The sequence below is a fragment of the Adiantum capillus-veneris genome, chromosome 6 (assembly GCF_014529385.1).
Source record: "Adiantum capillus-veneris isolate H3 chromosome 6, ASM1452938v2, whole genome shotgun sequence".
Lineage (NCBI taxonomy): Eukaryota > Viridiplantae > Streptophyta > Polypodiopsida > Polypodiales > Pteridaceae > Adiantum > Adiantum capillus-veneris.
Genome location: NC_140936.1, coordinates 155,548,202 through 155,566,541, shown reverse-complemented (window position 1 = coordinate 155,566,541; position 18,340 = coordinate 155,548,202). Strand labels below are relative to the sequence as shown.

Genomic DNA, 18,340 nt, shown 5'->3' with positions numbered 1-18,340 from the left:
CAAACACATACAAGGTGAAAAGGCTCCAAAGGCACAAGTACACTGCTCGCTGCTGCTGCACGCTCCCCCCCCCTTGCGCCATCGCTGCCCCTCACCCCCCCTCTCTCTCTCTCGCCCTCGTGCTGCCCCCAGCCCCCCCCACGCTGCTCCCCCTCGCCTTCGCGCTGCCTCCCCCTGCCCCCTCTTGCCCTCGCGCTGTTTCCCTCACCCAGCCCAGCCCGCCACCACTGCCCCCTGCTGCCCGCCACCCTCACCCCTAGCTGCCCCCTAGCCCGCCCGCCCCCCCTCCCAATTCCCTGGCTGTTTTCTCCCGCCCCCCCCCATTCCCTGGCTGTTTTCTCCCTACCCCCCCCGCAGCCTTTGTACCTTCGCTTCCCTCTTTATCCTTCCCTCCATCCCCCCCCCCCGTTCCTCATTGTCCCCGAAGGTTTTTTGCACCTGGCTCTACAACATTTTTTCTTCGGACAAGTTTTCGGCGTACTCGGTTGCAGTTTTTCTTCACCGTCCGCTTCTTCGACTCAGCAGTAGACACAGATGGAGGCTCCAGCTCCGCCACAGAGGGACTCGCCTGAAGCCCCCTCGCCCGACCCCGCTGAGCCCACCATTCAACTTGCTCTTTCGCCGACAGAGCAAGCGAGCCTTGCCGCAGAGGTAGAGCGCTTGCAGGCGACTTCTGTCATCTGCAAGGTTCTCGGCACCCGTCCTAGCAGAGGAGAGCTGCGAGACCTTCTCCAGGCCCGCCTTCTCGCAGAGGTGGGCAAGATTTTGGATGTCCAGATCCTCGGACGGGGGTACTACCTAATCGAGTTCAAGACTCCCGAGATGGCCTCCAAGGTCATAGCTATGAGTCCACTGGCCATCCGAGCATCACGCGCCCACTTTCGACAGTGGCGACATGGTTTCGACCCGACTTCGGATGTGCTAGTAGAGGAGGCAGACATCCCCATCTCAGTCTGCTTTCCGGGTTTACAGAGGGAGTACCTTCCACTTCTCTCCAGGATTGGCTCCGCCATCAGGACCGTCCTGGAGACACCTCATACGGCAGCATCAGTAGCTGCCAAGGCGACTGGCATCCCTTCAGTTCGAGTTTTGGTCAGAGATACCCACACGCTCCCGAAGGTCATCCTTCTGCCTCGGGTGAGTGGGGGTTTGTTTAGACAGAGTGTGGAGTACTCGGGTCTCCCGAACCAGTGCTTCATTTGCAGAAAGATGGGCCACCTAGCGAAGGCCTGTCCACGGAGGAGGCCTCGACTTGCACCTCAGCCTCAGTCCCAGTCTACCAAGGCTGGGCCGCAGCCACAGCCAGCGGCACAGCGCACAGATTTTGAGCCACCCTCCGAGCCTGGGGCTCCAGCGGAGGAGGGGTGGCAGCAGGCCCGTGGCCGTCGACGCCAAGGGCCACAGCGACAGCCTGGCACTCAGAGTGGCCCTCAAGTGCCTACTCAGCAGCAGTGGGTTCCGACGGGGAACCGCTTTGGTCCTCTTGAGCAGGAGGAGTCCCCTACGCCAGCCTCCACATCCGCTTCACCCTCGCCAGCCACCCCACCTCCAGATTTTCCCTCTTCCTCCTCATCCCCTCCCTCGCCCTCTGCTCCCGCCCACTCCCCACCTCGCCCCCCTGTCTCTGTCGCCCCACCCCGCTTCTCTTCTCCTCCGCCCCCCCTGCTCCTTCTCCCCCCCTCCTGCTTCAGTACCACCGTCGACTCAGGAGACTGACTGGTCCCTCGCCGACGGCTAGGAGATCTCTTGGCAGCGCCTTTGCCACGAGTCGCCTAGCGAGAGAGGGTCAGCCATTCTTGCAGCCCCTTCTGCAGATTCAGACATCTTCCCTTGCAGCTATCCCTCGTGGTCTGACGAGCATTGACCTCCGACGCCGCTGGGATTTCTTTGATTACGGATTCACTCGCTTTCTCGGCGATTCCGTAGCAGACCACGAGGCAGCCTGCTTCAGGGTCCACGCTCTGTTCCTCGCCGCTAGGGGACGGAGGCCTTGGACTCAGCAGTTGGTTTCTCCTTTCCCCTCTGTGGTAGGACCGACACAGAGTGGTCCCTTGACTCAGTGGTGGGATGGTTGCATACATAGGTTCTCGAGTTCTCTCCCCACATGGGAGAACTTGGAGTTACAGATTTGCTGCAGACTTTGTGGCCACTGGCCAAGTTTGCGTTGACACCCCCAGACTTAGTAGGATGTAGGCACATTGTGGTGTACTTTTTTGATGATACGCAGTGTTTGCCTTGCTATGTATACATTCATGAGGACTCCTCGTCAGAGGAGGTTGCTTACGCACGGCTCGCTCTGCTTGGGCTTGGGCCAGGCACTCACTACAAGCTCGCCTATTTAGAGGACGCTCGGATGCGGATTACTTCCCATCCAAGCCTGCCTCGAAGATAGCCCGTCTTGCTGCTGCGGCAGCATCTGTTCTCTCTCGCTCCCCATGAGGATCGTCTCGTGGAACGTGTAGGGATTAGGTGGGCCCCAGTTTCAGCGACATCGGGGCCGATTGCGTCAGGAGCTTCAGCGTTGCCTTGTGGGAGGAGAGATTGATCTCCTTATGCTTCAGGAGCACCATTTGTCTGAGAGCCGCATTCGGCGATGTGGTCAGATTTTGGGTCGACGTTATGATACCTTTTGGTCAGCTGCTTTTGGACCTGGAGGCATCCAGGGTGGGGTATGTATGACTATTGCGGACTCATTGCAGCAGGCCATTGTGGGCAGAGGGATTATTGTGCCATGCAGGACTCAGTGGATTACTTTGCAGGTTCAGGGTGGCCTTGTGGGCTTCTTGAACATCTATGCGCCCAATGTGGCGAGTGCTCGTGCAGAATTTTGGTCACAGATTGTTGAGTCTTTGCCACAGGTTGACCATTGGTGTGTAGGAGGGGACTTCAACATGTTGGAGGACCCTTCTGACAGGATCGGAGGCAGCCATGCTACTGTGCATGGAGTCGAGTTAGCAGCTTGGGAGAGGTTGTGTATGACTCTAAGGGTCTCGGATACATGGCAGCATTCTGGCTTTGTGAGGCCTCCAGAGAGTCTTGCCTTCTCTGGATCGGACCGCAGAGTGGGAGGAGTGAATCTATCGCGGATAGATCGCTTCTATACTAGTGACCACTTCAGTGACTTGGGGGGATCAGTGAGCATCTTGGCAGGGACATCCTTCTCGGACCATGCACCAGTGATCCTCACAGTGGCAGACAGGCAGAGGAGTGGGAGCACGATGCTTCGCATCCCAGAGCGGGTCTTGTTGGACTCAGCACTCAGAGAGAGGGTAGAGGCTCTCTGGACAGAGGGCATGGACAGCCAGGCTTTACCTGCAGACAGAGTGGCCTTAGGCCTAGCTCAGCTAGCCACTTTTTTCTGCAGGAGTCTCTGGCTCGACGGGCTGCAGCGAGAGAGGAGGAGCAGTGTCTCAGACGAGGCATTGCTTCGCTACAGAGGATGCAAGAGCAGCATCCAGACAGTCCCTGGTTGGAGGAGCAGTTACAGCAGGCTCGATAGGAGCTTGCTTGCACAGAGGAGAGGCGTAATGAGTTTGCCTTTCACCAACAGGCATCTCAGTGGACTCAGGTAGGTAATAGAGTGACAGTTGCCTTTTTTGAGGCAGTGGATCGTTGAAGCTCCTATCGTAATCGGCCCCTCTGGCGCTGAAACTGGGGCCCACCTAATCCCTACACGTTCCATGAGACGATCCTCATGGAGAGCTAGAAAGAACTGAAGCTACAACAGCAACTAACAGTGCTATCTAGATGCTGGTTTGGATGGGGAATAATCCGCATCCGAGCGTCCCCGAGATAGGCGTGACTGCAAGGAGTGTCTAGCCTAGGCTCAAGAAGAACGAGCCGTGCGCAGGGGAACCTCCTCTATCCAGGAGTCCTCATGTATGTGTACATAGCATGGCAAGCTCTGCGTGTCAGCAAATAAATGTACCACAATGTGTCTACATCCTGTCGAGTCTGGAGGTGTCACTCAGAACTTGGTCAGCAACCACAAAGTCTGAACCAAGTCTGTAACCCTTAAGTCTCCCATGTGGTGAGAACTCGAGGGCCTGTGCCTGCAGCAACTCTAACACTGAGTCCAAGGTCCACTTAGGCTGGTCCCTGCCACATAGGGGAAAAGAGAAGCCAACCACTGAGTCTAGGGCCTCTATCCCTCTAGCTGCAAGGAACAGAACATAAACTTTGAAGCAAACTGCCTCAAAGTCTGGCGAAGGGTCGCCGAGAAAACGTGTGAAGTCGTAGGCAAAAAAGTCCCATCGATGACGAATGTCGAAGCTCGTCGATCCACGAGGAATTGCTGCAAAGGGAGATGTCTGCACCAGAAAGGGGGGGGGGGGGGGTCGCAAGAAAGGCTATTCCTCTCTCGCCAAGCGACTCGTGGCAAAAGCGACTCGTCCATAGTTACAGGAGACGGGGCCTAGGGCCGCGGGCCGGGGACGGAGGGCAACTGTCCGAAATTCATATGACCGGTGGGGCCGCAAGCTGCCGGACCTGGGATGGATGGGGACGGGGGTAGAATTTTAAAATTCGAAAAAATGGACCGTTTTTAACCGTCGCTTGCAGACAGCGTTCAATTCTTTGGGGGGGGGGGGGGGGGGGGGGGGGGTGGCCCTTGGGAGGCTATAAAAGCAGCCCTTGGGGCTCATCTTCTCTCAAGCTCTCCTCTCTACGGTCTACCGTCTACTCTCTATACTCTACGCCGTCTACGGTCTACCTACAAGCGCTCAAGCTCTACCCTTGAGTCTCTCGAGTCTCTATCCACTCTCTCCCTTTTCTACCCTCTCAACTTTGAAGCTCTCCTCTACTCTCTCTCCACACAAGCTCTTAGCTCTACTCTCTCTCCACCATCATGTCATCTCAAGCTAACTCCACTTCTCAAGCCAGCTCTTCTCGAAGGAGGCCCGCCATGCAAACATGGTCGTGTGGGATGAAGTCGACTCTACCACGCGTGGTAAAGGTGGCAGTGCAAGACCAAGCTATGCCCGTACAAGAGAACGGGTGTTGCAAACAAAGTGAGCCCATCTTCTTCATGAACCCGGTCACAAGGTGAAGTTTTACCCTCAAGTATCTCCCGAGAAGAGGTTGGAGCTTCTTGAGAAACTCGCGGTGTATGAGGTCGCGGAAGGGGCCAAGAGGGGCCATTTTGTTTCCGTTAATCCCACCGCCACGGCAACACCATGAGAGCAAAGGGAAGCCAACTTTGACTCCCCCTCTCAAGCGTTCAAGACAAATGCATCTACACGGTCCTCTTCCGTTGCGCATCGCCAAAGCACCCTCAACGAAAATTGGAATCCGAAATTGAAGGAAGAGGTGGATAGGTCGGTTGCCCGATTCTTATTCCACGACCACATTGCCTTCCATGCTTTGCGGTGAGTTTCCTTTGGCATATGCACATTGCAATCTCCCATTTTGTATTCATTATGGGGTCGCGACTCTCGACTCTCCATACTAACATAACATGCTCTATTTTGTGTGAAAAGGTCTCCATACTTTCGAACCATGGTTACGAAAATAGGGGAATATGGCTCCTCGTAAGTGCCACCTACATCGGAGAGGCTTCGCACCACCCTCCTTGACAAAGAGAAGCTTGCCGTGGAGCAAGTGGCCCAAGCAACAAAGGATTTGTGGGAGACCAATGGTGTCTCTCTCCTTGTAGATGGATGGAGGGACACCCGCAAGCGGTCCATCCACGGAGTGGTGGCCTACTCTCTGTGGGAGATTTAGTTTGTGGAGTCACATGATGCATCCGATTGTGGCACAGCCGCGGAGATCATTGGTCCGGAGTGGAAAAGCACCATGGAGATCATTGGTCCGGAGAATGTCCTTTGTATGGTTGCAGATGGAGAAGCGTCAAATAGGGCAGTCGTAACTATCATTGAGGGCATGTATCCAAGCATCAATGTCACATTTTACATGGCGCATTGCCTCAACAACCTCCTCAAGGACATAGGGCGCTTGTCATGGATTTCACCCACATTGGTGACGCCTTCCGAATCGTCTCCTTTTTGTGCTCAACCAGCAAAAAGTGCGCCATGAGTTCTCAAAGAGGAGCCACTTGTCCTTGCTCAAATATTCAGAGACAAGATTTGCATTCATTTGGCTTATGCTAGGCCGCTTGTCTACATGTGGCGGAGCCTTAAGGGGCCTCTTTCTCAGTTATGAGTTCCAGGCCATGCCGGAGTCTACATCAGCAACAGGATTGAAATGCTGAGAATGGGCCGATGACGCCGCTTGGTGGCAGGAGGTGAAGACTCTTGACGCCATGGTCAAGCCTGTTCTACACCTACTTTGAGTTGTGGATGGCTTGCAGCCATGCATCGGCAAAGTCTACGAAGCCATGGATCGGATGATAGAGACACTTGAGAAGCTTGTGCCTGACCCTGTTTAGTATGCAGAGATTCATGGCTTCTGTGAGTCGAGGTGGAATGGTTACTACTATCCACTTCATGCGGCAGCTTATGTGCTTGACCCTGAGTTTCAAGGAAGGCTTCAAGAGACCGACAAGGAGGTGAGCAAAGGATGGCGGCTTGCCTTGGAGCGCCTTGAGCCTAGCAGTGACACTAGGTGCAAGATTAGAGACGAGCTACTCATCTACAGGCAAAAGAAGGGCTCCTATGGATGTGTAGATGCACAGGTTGATCGCCACAAGATTGGCTCGGTTTTCTTGTGGGAGCACTATGGAGGAGATGGCCCACATTTGCAGCGCTTGGTTGTTTGTGTCCTTAGCCAAGCATGTACCACTAGTTGCTTGAAGCAACTATGGAGTATGTACAGCCACATTGCCTCTAAGAAGAGGAATCGCCTTGGGGTCCAGAGGGCCAATGATTTGGTGTTTGTGAGCGCTAACTTGCGTATGCTTGCCAAGAGAGTCACACACAAGGCAGATCCCTTCACTGAGTGGGAGATGGCACAAGAGAATCCATCTATGGCCAAGACACTTTTGGAGGAGCTAGAGGAGGACTTCGAGCCTCAATGCGAGCCTCGCGAGGCCTCATATGTCGCTGACGACCTCGACTACTTCAACGATATGGAGATTCAGCAGGCGAGCACTTCCGGAGTTTGATGATCATTGATGATCGATTACTCTCGAGTCTAGAGTCTACTCTAGAGTCTAGAGTCTAGACTCTACCTAGCCCTTTGTACTTTTTGTTATCCTTGAGGCTTGTCCATTTTGAGCCCTTGTGGCATGCACTTCTCATTTTGTATCCATCGATGTTTTATTAGCACATTTGTGGCCTATATGACTCGTGCTCTTTGGTCTATTTAGTGTTAATTTGTGGTCAAAGTGATGCTCTATGTGTGTGGCATGTGTGTAGGTCAAAAAATGACAATTTTTTTTTTTTTTTGCCGTTCCAACCTCTGTCCCCGTTTCCTGACTTCTGTTGTCCTGTCCCCGTCCCCATCTCCGTTCCCGATCCCGACCCGCCCTCCCATGTAACTATGCACCACTCACCCTAGGTAGTAGGATGACCTTCAAGAGAGTGTGGGTGTCCCGAACCAGAACACGTATTGTGGGAATGCCAACCACCTTGGCAGCTACAGAGGGTGCCATGCGAGTCTCCAGGACAGTTCCAATCTCTGAGCCTATCCTAGAAAGGAGCAGAAGATACTCCCTTCTCAAGACGGGGAAGCAAACTGAGATGGGCGGGTCTACCTCCTCAACAAGAACGTCGGTAGCTGGGTCAAAACCATGACGCCACTGTCGAAAGTGTGCCTGAACTGCTTGGATGGCCAAGGGGCTCATCGCAACGACCTTGGATGCCATCTCGGGCGTCTCAAACTCTATCTGGTAGTATCTACGCCCAAGAAACTGAACATTGAGAATCTTGCCCACCTCTGCTAAAAGGTGGGCCTGGAGGAGATCACGCACCTTCCCTCTGCTAGGTCGGGTGCCGATGATCTTGCAGATGACGGAGGTCGCTTGGAGGCGCTCCACTTCTGTGGCTAAGCTCGCTTGCTCTGTCGGCGAGAGAGCAAGTCGGATAGTGGGCTCTGCAGGGTCAGGCGAGGGGGCTTCTCGAGAGTCCCTCAGGGGCAGAGGATGAGCCTCCATTTGTGTCTACTGTTGTGAGTGCAACAAATGATAAGACCAGACGACTTCTGATGAGCTTCGAGAGTGAAGGACGATCCCTCAAGGTCCAGGTGCAAGAGAAAACCGACTGCTCAAGGGGAGTTGCACAAGGGAGAATCGGGAGGGGGGTGCTGGAGGCAACGAGCGGGAGGTGGTCAGCGAAGGCGGGGGTGCTGGAGGCAGGGCTTACCGCGCGTGGGCAGAGGGTGAGCGGGGGCGGGTTGCGTGCGAGGGCTGGCAGCATCATCGCGCAGGGCAGGGCAACGGGCGGCGCGTGGTGAAGCAAGGGGGAGGCAACAGCGAGCGCGCGATTCGGAACCAACTGACGTTAATACACACCTTAAGAAAACCGATTTCATACCATAATTCAAAATAGCCGAATACAAGAGTTTGTGAAGATAGACACTTAGCAGTTGACCTTGGGCAGAGAGGGAGTCAATTGAAGGAATTGAAAGAGTGTGAAACATAAGGTGCACGAAATTTGACAGGCGTATACTGGTGAATCTGCTAGAAGATTGAAGCAAGGGAGAACTCTAGGGAAGCACATGGACACACACGAAAAGCGTAGAGGGGAGGGGACAGCAAATCCAACGCACCACCATACCATTCCGGTGTTGTGTCTAGTGTAAAGAGAGTGCTATCTAGGAAGTCATCGTCAACACCTGTAGCTTCTTCACTTGTATGTGAGAGAGGTGGTCGACCATGACGTGACGCTTGCCTGGACGAAGGACCACTTGTTAATCAAACTCCTAGAACGGAAGGAGCCATCGCCAAACTCGGCCTGCGACTTGTGGCTTATTGAGCGGATAACACAAGGCATGATGATAAGTAATAATGGTGAAGTGAACCCCTAACAAAAAATGCTGGAATTTTTGCAGGCATAAACAATAGCCAAACCCTCCCTCTCTGTTGTATTGTAGTTACACTTAGCTTTAGTGAGCAAACGACTTGCATAATGAATGGGCCGATCCAAGTTGAACTCCTTGCTAGGTTGAGTTAGAATAGTACCTACCGAAGTTTGACTAGCATCAGTATGTACATGAAAGGTGAGAGACCAGTCCGGTGCAACTAAAATAAGAGCTTCAATCAGGCGCCTTTTCTAGGCAAGCAAAAGCTTGGGCTTCGGCCGTGGACCACTGAAAGTGTACAGTAGCACTGGGGTTGGGCAACATCAGCATACATGCGAATGAACGTGCGATGATAACCTGTATGACCGACGAGGCTTTGAACACCCTTGGGATTAAGAGGGAGATGCAATCTCAGAATGGCCACTATCTTGTTAGGGTCAGGACCAACCCTTTAGCAGGCATCACATGACCCAAGAGCATACTTTGAGTTGCCAAAAAGTGGCATTTGTTGAGATTGAGCTTCATGCGTGCCTCTCGACACTTGAGGAAGACTGCAGAGAGCTGAGCTAGATGCTTCTCCAAATTTTCCACTGGGGTGGAACACTCTGTGCAAGACAATGTCGAAAAATCATCCATGAAGATTCGAAGATGATTAGTGAACAGAGGATAAAAGATGATGTATACTTTAAGGTTGAAAGATGGAGGGGCGTTTTTCAACCCAAAAGACATCCTTGTAAAATTGAATGTACCCCATGGAGTCACAAATGCAGTCTTGATCTTGTCTACAAGATGAATGCCCAAATGATTGTAACCGCTAAACCCGTCCATGAAACTATAAAGTATGTGCCATGCTACATCTTCAACCATCTAAAATTGTTACCTTGTTCAAACGTGGTAATCGACGCACACTCGGATTTTGTTTGATTGCTAATTGGGTGCTATGACCATGGGTGACAGCCACTCAGAGTGCTCCACATGTACAATGATCCCTGCTTCTTACATTTTTTCTAGCTACAGTTTGACAGCTTCTACATACTTGGGGTTGAGCTTGTAAGCTCGACCTCTGACTGGCTTAGCCCCTTTGACCAGAGGGATAATGTGGACATCCATTTCTGGAGGGACTCCTTCCAAATCTTTGTAAGACTAGGTAAAAACATCCTTAGAAGAGTGCATAAAAGAGACTACTTGATCGAGCAACGCGTGGTGATCCCATAACCAATCGGCTAAAAGGATAGACTGTGGGTTGTTAGGGTCGCCCAGGTTGACTTCTCTGACCGGGTCAGGAGGTCTGGTTGGCGAGGATGCATCAGAAGATGAAGACTGTGCCGCCTCTTGAAGCTTTGAGACATCGTAGACTGGTGTCTGATATGAAAATCAGCATAATCTTCTTGCAACCATCCCTTTCTCTGGCAAACTTGGCATAATCTCTCCTCTGGGGGTATACCTCTGTATCGGCCAGTCTCTATCTCCAACTAGTGAGATGAGGTGCGTAGCTGACCAGTAATACATCTAATGCCATGAGATAGGTGGGTGTCCATATACTTGGGGCATGAGATAAACCCATCATTTGTCGTCCAAAGAAGATGGTCTTTGTAACCGGGATGGGCACCACGTGCCAACGTCAAAGAATAGACTGAACAACTTTAAGCACTTCAAATAACAACTGAACTGAAAGAGAGAGAGAGTGCACGACACACGAGAGGGGGAGTGGCAGAGTTCCGCCCCAAAATGGACTCGCCCCAAACCTTGGCGCCCCTTTTAGTATTAATTTATATTGCTTCAACTCAGTACAAGTTGATACTCTATCCTCTGCACTCCCACGCAGAGACGTGCCAGAGACTGAGCCCATAACACATATTTAAAGTCCCTTGGCCTCTCAAAAGCAGTTACATGAAAAGCATTAAGTTCTAAAAGCATCTGCTCCCAAAAGCTGGCGCCCAAAGCTGCCAGCACTAATAATCTAAATGCCACTTCAGCAATGCAATTTGTGGAAGTCCATGCAGGCTGCCATGTCATCAACGCAAATCGTGGGTGTCCATACAGGTTGCCATGTCATCAAGTTTTTACGGCAAGCTTGTGTGTGTGTGTGTGTGTGTGTGTGTGTGTGTGTTGGTCATGCTTTATTTATTGTCTTTAGGTCCCTTGGGCCCCATCCCAGAAGTTGGTAGGAACTCTTCTTTTAAAATAGGCCGCTCTTTGGAAAAAAGTAATCGCCCGCCCCGGGCTTATTAGCTACTCCCACCCTTACTTCATCACGCATCGGGCATGCTCCCGTCTTCATCCCTCTATCTTATAGGGCATAAGCCATAAGGAATTCAAGATTACTTGCACGAGAAGAATCAAATCTTTTTGTGATCCACCATTTTTTTTTAATCAGAGAAAGTGCCATGAAGTGGTGGATGTCTATAACCCCAAGCCGCACACTCTAAGGACTTGGCAAGCTTTCAAGAAAAAAATTTGCCGAAGTTACATGCCTTTTGACATCTTCCTTCAGGGTCTCCGTCTTTTTCTTCTTCACTCAATTGATTATGAACTTTTGCCATGTACTTTGTGGCATACCTTGTATTGAATGTCTGAAGCTCTGCGGCATAATGTGAATTCAATAGTGGTTATAAAGTTTTCCAACTTGGGACAAGTAAAAAGAAAAAAAAATCCTGTAAAATTGGAACTTTTTTCTCAGGCAAAGGCACAAAGAGGAATGGCAAATGGTCTTTCCACAAGTGTCATGTCATTCTTTCAAGCTATTGGACCGGCATGCGCAGGAGCATTGTGAGTTGGCTTGAGCACACATTTAACACCATGCATTAAACAATAACAATCATATTCTTCACTTTTGTGGTGTTCTAGTGATGGAAACGTTGGATGAAGTATTTCATTTTTAATTATATGTTGTAATTTTTGTTAATTGTAAGTCATGGGTTTCTTCTTCATTGAGATAAGATTGGTTATACATGTGACGGAGCTCATATATAACCAGATTTATAGCACGAGGTTAGCTTATGATTAATAGTTTTATTGTTTTGATCAAAGACAAGATTCATTTTGTTTCATTCCCCTTGTAAAATGTCCTCCATGGCAAACAGCTGGTTTCTGTTCATGTTGCTGGAAGAGTTGCAGGCAAAACAATCTTCCTAATTCTTGACAGGACAGAATTTTTTCCTATACTGATATGAGTCCCAAAAGTGTTGCAACAACACTGTTGCTGCTTAAACTATGAATACAGCTGAGGCTAGCATGTATGGCTCTCTTGTTGCCTCAATGCCTGTCTCCTTGAAGTTGCAAAAGGCAGTCAGGCTTGACTAGATGCAACAATACTTAAGGAAAGCATCTGGGGACAAAATTGTACATGCTGAGATCCTAGGCAGAGAGGAGAATCAAGGACTGCTACCCCAAAGAAAGACTGAAATTGAACATGCAAGAATACAGGAACATGATCCAAATGGCACAATGTCAACCAAATAGTAACATAATTCTAAATTTGTGCGTCATAGAACAAATTCTAGATGCATTAACTGATGGCTGGAGCATTGCAAATATAATGTCATTTGATCCTAAAATGAATAATTTAGGATGCATCTAGTGTATTGTTGGAGCACATGAAGGGAGTATCTTAAGACCTTCAAGAATAGATATGTCTGATGTATCATAGGATGGTATCTAAGAATAGTGGGAGATATTTCATGGCAGAGTGGGAACTGGATTCAATAAAGATTGCGCATTAGATCAAGCACAAATGAACATGGCAAACCATGGAAACAAAAATGTTTAAGCTCTGTGGTTTATTTTTGCTTGCAACCCACTTGAGACTGCACTCAGGGACGCCTTGAGAAGTGTTGATCATGTAGTTGAAGTAGTTCTGCACTACTCAAGTGGTCATGGTGCGTTCGATAACCTATTAGTTATTAGAAAGAGAATGGGGTCTAGAAGGGCGTCTTTTTTTGCCGGTTTAAGGGAGTCAAACCTCTAGTATTAAGAAAACAATCAGAAGGACATCTTTTGATTTCAAACAGGCAAAACGGCTAATTTATTTGAATTCACATTTTCTCCCAAAATGAAATTTAAAATCTAGCGGGAAAAACCATACCATGTAACATATCTACGGAAAGAGCGCAGCATGTAGATTACAGGTCTATAATCTCTGCTGAAATCGGAGATCAAATGTAGGAATTATGGAAGGCCAAAAATTCTAAAGTTGTCCACCCTCTTTTTTGGGGGGGAAAAGTGCATCCTTTGACCACTCTGACACCTCTCTTACATACCCACCATTCTTGCACACATGGCGTGCATCTATTTGTCAAAATGTTAATCACCTCCATAATCTCATGGCAAATAAAGAGGCCTTCCTAGACCCCATCCTCTTCCCAATACACAGTTTGCAAGAAATCTTGCTCTCAAGACAATAGACACAAATGAATTAATGACAAAGAAGATTTAATTGTGACAAGATACACAGTAGACAACGAAGAACAGGATAGATTCTAACTATAGGACTGAACAATAGAGCCAATACATACGTGTCTCTAGACCAAGGACCAAGAATAAGATACAAAGGGGATTTTGAGTTTTGGTGCTTCCGAAGGATCCATCCTTCACACATGACATATTACAAGCCTGTAGCGCGGATAATGTGTCGTGCTCTCTACAGTGTGGGTGTCCCTCAGTGCAATGTGCGTGACAATCTCACTCAACAAATAGAAACTCTCTCAACAGAATGAAACACAAAAACAATGGATAACAACAGAAACCGTGCACAGACTCTGGCGTGGCAGCACACTCAGCTCCAGTCCAGGACTCACAGGTACAAAATGGCGTGTCGAGGCTCAGATGTGCATGGATGGTGTAAGACTCTCTGCTCTTTAGCACGATGCTGGACCAAAGGTGAAGAAGAATGATCAATGACCAACGACTACTACTCATATGTACCATCATAAAGGGCCACCAACGGCTCATAAATGTCAGCCATGTGGTGACCTGGCCACGATGTCCACTAGACCACCGTCGGTACCCTGCCACTGCCACGTGTCACTCCCAGCCCAGAGGGTCCGTCCAGTGTGAAACAGCCTAGACCAACTGTACACAGCCTAGACCAACTGTACTAACGGTCCAACTGTCTGCCTTCCTGTGAAGTGACACTATAGCCAAGCTACAGGTTGCCCACCACAAGACCGCTCACCGTCTCGGTGAGAGGAATACTGAAAAAACTGTGAAGGAAAACCACTAGCTACTGCATCCGTACATCTTTTTTGATTGCGATTGCGTTAAGCTTGTAACTAAGCAAGAACTGAATATGTATGATTGCATAGCCTGGCAGTTGCAGATGAACCTTGCCATACTTTTCTGCAACAACACTCTCTCGAAAAGATGGATTACCATCAGCCCGAGTAAAACACTGTCCTGCTTGACAATTAATGCCTTAAGCTTTTGAATAGGCTTCAAACCAATATGATTGCATAGTCCCAGAATTCCAACTGGCTCCACCACAGATTATGCTCACTAGGTAGCTAGGTAGGGGTGAGGGAGGGGGAGGAGAGACTAGGTAGGGGCGGGGGGGAAAGGTGTGGCTGGGAGGCTAGATAGGGGCGAGGGCAGAGAGGGGGTGGTTAGGGGCGAGTAGGGGGAGGGTAGGGGCGAGAGTGTGTAAGGGGGTGGGTAGGGGCGAGAGGTAGAGAGGGGGAGGGTAGGGGCGAGAGGGGTGGGTAGGGACGAGAGGGGGAGGGTAGGGGCGAGAGGGACTGGGAGGGGAGGGTAGGGACGAGAGGGAGTGGGGGGGGAGGGTAGGGGCGAGAGGGGGAGGGTAGGGGGTGGGGGGGTGGGTAGGGGCGAGAGGGGAGGGGAAGGGTAGGGTAGGGGGCGAGGGCGAGAGGAAAGACAAGGGGGGTGGGGTAGGGAAGGAGGCGAGGGCAGGGAGGGAGTGGGGTGAATAGGGCAAGAGCTGGGCAATGGAGAGGAGGGCGAGGGGGTAAGGGTAGATAGGTACAAGTAAGAGCAGACAGCTACCATGAGCAAGACAACTATCATGATATTGGAATTCATCTTGCAGGACGGCCTCTGAGAAGGGAGTTTGCTAGGCACATAAGAGAGCTTTGTTCTGGTCGGAGAAGCAGACACCAAAGGGATTGATGTTTGAGGGGGGGTGAACTCCTGTAGAGAAGATTTCTTACTGCTTCTATGCTTCTTCATAGGCTCAGGTGGCACATTAGATTTAGCTACTGTGGAATCATTTGAAGAGGGTGTTTTTCCAGGCAAAGAGTGAATAGAGACTCCATAACAAGGCATAGATTTGGTAGCCTCCAACCACTCCAGCAGATCTTCGTTTGACCCTTCAGGTGTAGTAGGCTGTTCCTGTGCAGGGTTGGTTTCCATTGACAAAGAAACTTGCTGCACCACCGGATCCATACCACCTTCTAAGAGAATGGGTTGCATTGAGGAGCCAGAATCATGTATCCACATTGCGTTGTTTCCCCAATCATGAAGTGCTTTAGTGTGTCGCAGCCATGGTCTTCCAATGAGCAAAGGAAATCCGCCCTCAACTTGGGGAAGACGAACCACAACAAAATCCAAGTTAAAAGTAAAGTCTTGTACCTGCAAAGGCACATTGTCCACTATGCCCACTGGGTAGACTGTTCGTTGATCGGCCAATGTAACTGTGAAGGGAGCAGGGCGAGTAGGCTGTAGACCTAGAGCTAACATAGTGAACTCGGGCATCAGGTTGATGCCAGATCCACCATCCACTATCACTCCTGAGAATTGCCGACCCAAAACGGACACTGTGAGGCGAGGGCTTCTATAATCAGTGAGTGGAGCAGCGGGATTGGATATCATATAGGACTCTGATGGTTGCACTGGGAGGTGCCCGCCACTAGGACCTGCTCCAGGGTAAAGTGACTGAATAACTGCAAGGGTGTCACTTCTAAACTTTGCATCTAGTCGCAGCATGTCATAGAGGGACACTTGTTGGAAAGTGTTCTTCAAGACTGTCTTTGCTGTAAGCATCTTTTTTTCTACCTGTTGTTCCTCTGGTCCCTTGATCTTCTGTAGATCGGAAACTGCTTCAAAGAAAGCTTCATCGATATCGGAGAGCAAAGATTGGGATTCTTTGATGGCACTGGGGGATGGCTTGTTAACAGCTGTAGGTAGGGTATCCACTGGTGTGAGATTGTGTGGGGAAGTTGAACTTGATGGAATGCTAAGACCGAGAGCAGCTCTCTGGGCCCGGGTGAGGACGCCCGATGGTTCCTCTGCCAACTGCGGCGGCTTATTTTTAGGGGTAACCACGTGAGTAGAAGGGGGCGGCTTAGAAACAGTGCTAACTGCTATCAAATTGAGCTTGGGAAAGGCAAACTCAGTCTGGCTTTGACTTGGGTTCGAAGCCGTAGATGCACGAATTTTAGGGCAATCCTTACTGTAGTAATCCTTCATATCAGGGCAATGACGGCAGGGAGGAGAGCCTTCGGGCAGAGGGCATTTGCTTTGGTAATGCCCATATTCTCCGCATCTGTAGCAGAGTATGGGCCGATTGGAAGGACGAAACGGGGAACGAGGTGGTCCTTGCTCCTGGTGCATTGAGTTGGAGGTGGTAGCATAGAAGCTTTGAGGTGATGAGGGAGCAAGGGTATGATAAAAGCTCTGGGACGGAAAAGTACCTGGCATAGGAGGGGCTGTCAGCAAAGGTGGCATATGGTGCGGATGGCCACAAGGAGAAACCATGTTAGATGCAGGTGTTGGCCCTTGTTGAAGAGTAGGACCAAGACTTTGTTGTATTTGTCGCAATCCCTTGAGGTAGTAACAGTCCTTGTCCTCATGTCCAGATTTTTCACAGAAGTGACAGTACACCCGAAGGGGCATTCCTGTGGAGGGTGCCCTGGAGAGCGGCATGAGCTACACCAAACCGTAGCCTTGGTCTCTTGCTGACACTTGAGCTCCTCCAGCTCGCGCTTAATCTGTTCCAATGCCTCGTGATGTGGAGGCTTCTCTTGTCTAAGAGAGAAGGACCTCTCCTCTTGAAGAGCTCGCTATAAGTTTAGGGCTTCCAGTTCCCTGCGTAAAGAAGTTATAGAATCAGAAGGGCTTTCCAAAAACACAGAGGGGGTCTCTGTGTGAGGGGGGTTGGTGAACAGCTTCCTAGCCCCCTCTATCCTCGTAGCAGCTGCGATGAACTCTTCGAGAGTGGCGTTGGGTCAGAGACTCTCTCGTAGTTTTTGCTGAGAACTTTTGGGAAGCGCCTTCTCTACCCACTTCTTAACCATAAATTCACCTGGTTGCTGGGGAAGCTTGGCAACCAGAGACTTGGTTTTCGTCATAAGTTCTGCAAAAGTCTCCTCTGGCTGGAGCACCATGTTGGCCAACTCATCCAACACCTTCTCCTGGTAGTCACCGGGCCTGAAAGCTGCACAAAACTGTTGTCTTAAGGTTGCCCAGGTTGCAAAATGGTTCTTTGCAAACTGGCTGTACCATTTGTCTGCTAAGCCATCCAAGGTGGATGGAAAGAGTACCAAATAAGCATCTTCCCTGTTAAGACCACGACCCCTACAAAGAGATACAAACCTCCTTGCATGGTCGTCAGCATCTTCTTAAGAAAGACCTTTGAATGTAGGGAACTTGATGTTTACCTTAGCCAAAACACTAGCTAATGGCTCCATGACCCCTTGCTGAGTCTGTTGCACAATAGCTTGCTGTAGCAGAATAGGAGAGAGCTTTTCTGGAGAAGGTGATCGCGAAGATAAGGGACCTGATGACGAAGGAATGGGTGAGAGCTTTTCTGGAGAAGGTGATCGGGAAGATGGGGAACCTGATGAAGGAATGGGTGATGTGATATGTGGAGGTATAGGTGATGAGGTTGAAGGATTTCTACAAGGTGTCAAAGGTCGTCTTCTGTGATAGTACTTCAGAGGGCTCAATAGTGGGCTTTGACGCTCAAAAGACCTCCTTGTATGTGTCATGCAGTGACCTCCAAACCAACCAAGCTTTGGGCAAGAAAACCTTGAACTGGCTGAAGACTGGTCTGGACTCTACTAGACCAGACGATTGACTAGACCAGCTGGACCAGGGACGAGGAGAACTAGACCAGCTAGACCAGGGACGAGGAGAACTAGACCAGGGTCTAGACCAGGCAAGTGACGAGACCAGTTGGACCAGGGACGAGGAGGACTAGACCAGGGTCGAGGGGGTCTAGACCAGAGACGAGGGCAAGTTGGACCAGGGCAAGAGGGGACCAGACCAGCAAGGCGAGAGACTAGACCAGCTAGATTAAGCTATCAAGGATGAAACTGGACCAGACCAACAGGCTGCACAGGCGAAGCGAAGAAACCAGCTACTCAACAGTGGTGTAAGACTCTGCTCTTTAGCACGATGCTGGACCAAAGGTGAAGAAGAATGATCGATGACCAACCGCTACTACTCATATGTACCATCATAAAGGGCCACC

The 18,340-nt window shown here is 50.3% G+C and overlaps 1 protein-coding gene across 5 annotated transcripts in view; it reads left to right on the top strand.

Annotated features, from left to right (window-relative positions):
- Nucleotides 1-18,340, top strand: part of LOC147456546 (protein ZINC INDUCED FACILITATOR-LIKE 1-like) — a 238,449-nt gene that overhangs the window by 201,845 nt on the left and 18,264 nt on the right. For 4 of the 5 annotated variants that reach the window (XR_015188465.1, XR_015188464.1, XM_086514982.1 and 1 more), the window contains one exon: nt 11,597-11,685. The exons of the other annotated variant lie outside the window; for it this stretch is intronic. Coding sequence is in view for 2 of the 4 variants with exons in the window: in XM_086514982.1 (XP_086371108.1) it covers nt 11,597-11,685 (89 nt within the window). In the remaining 2 variants the exon portion in view is untranslated. The remainder of the gene's footprint in view (nt 1-11,596; nt 11,686-18,340) is intronic. 5 annotated transcript variants of the gene reach the window in all.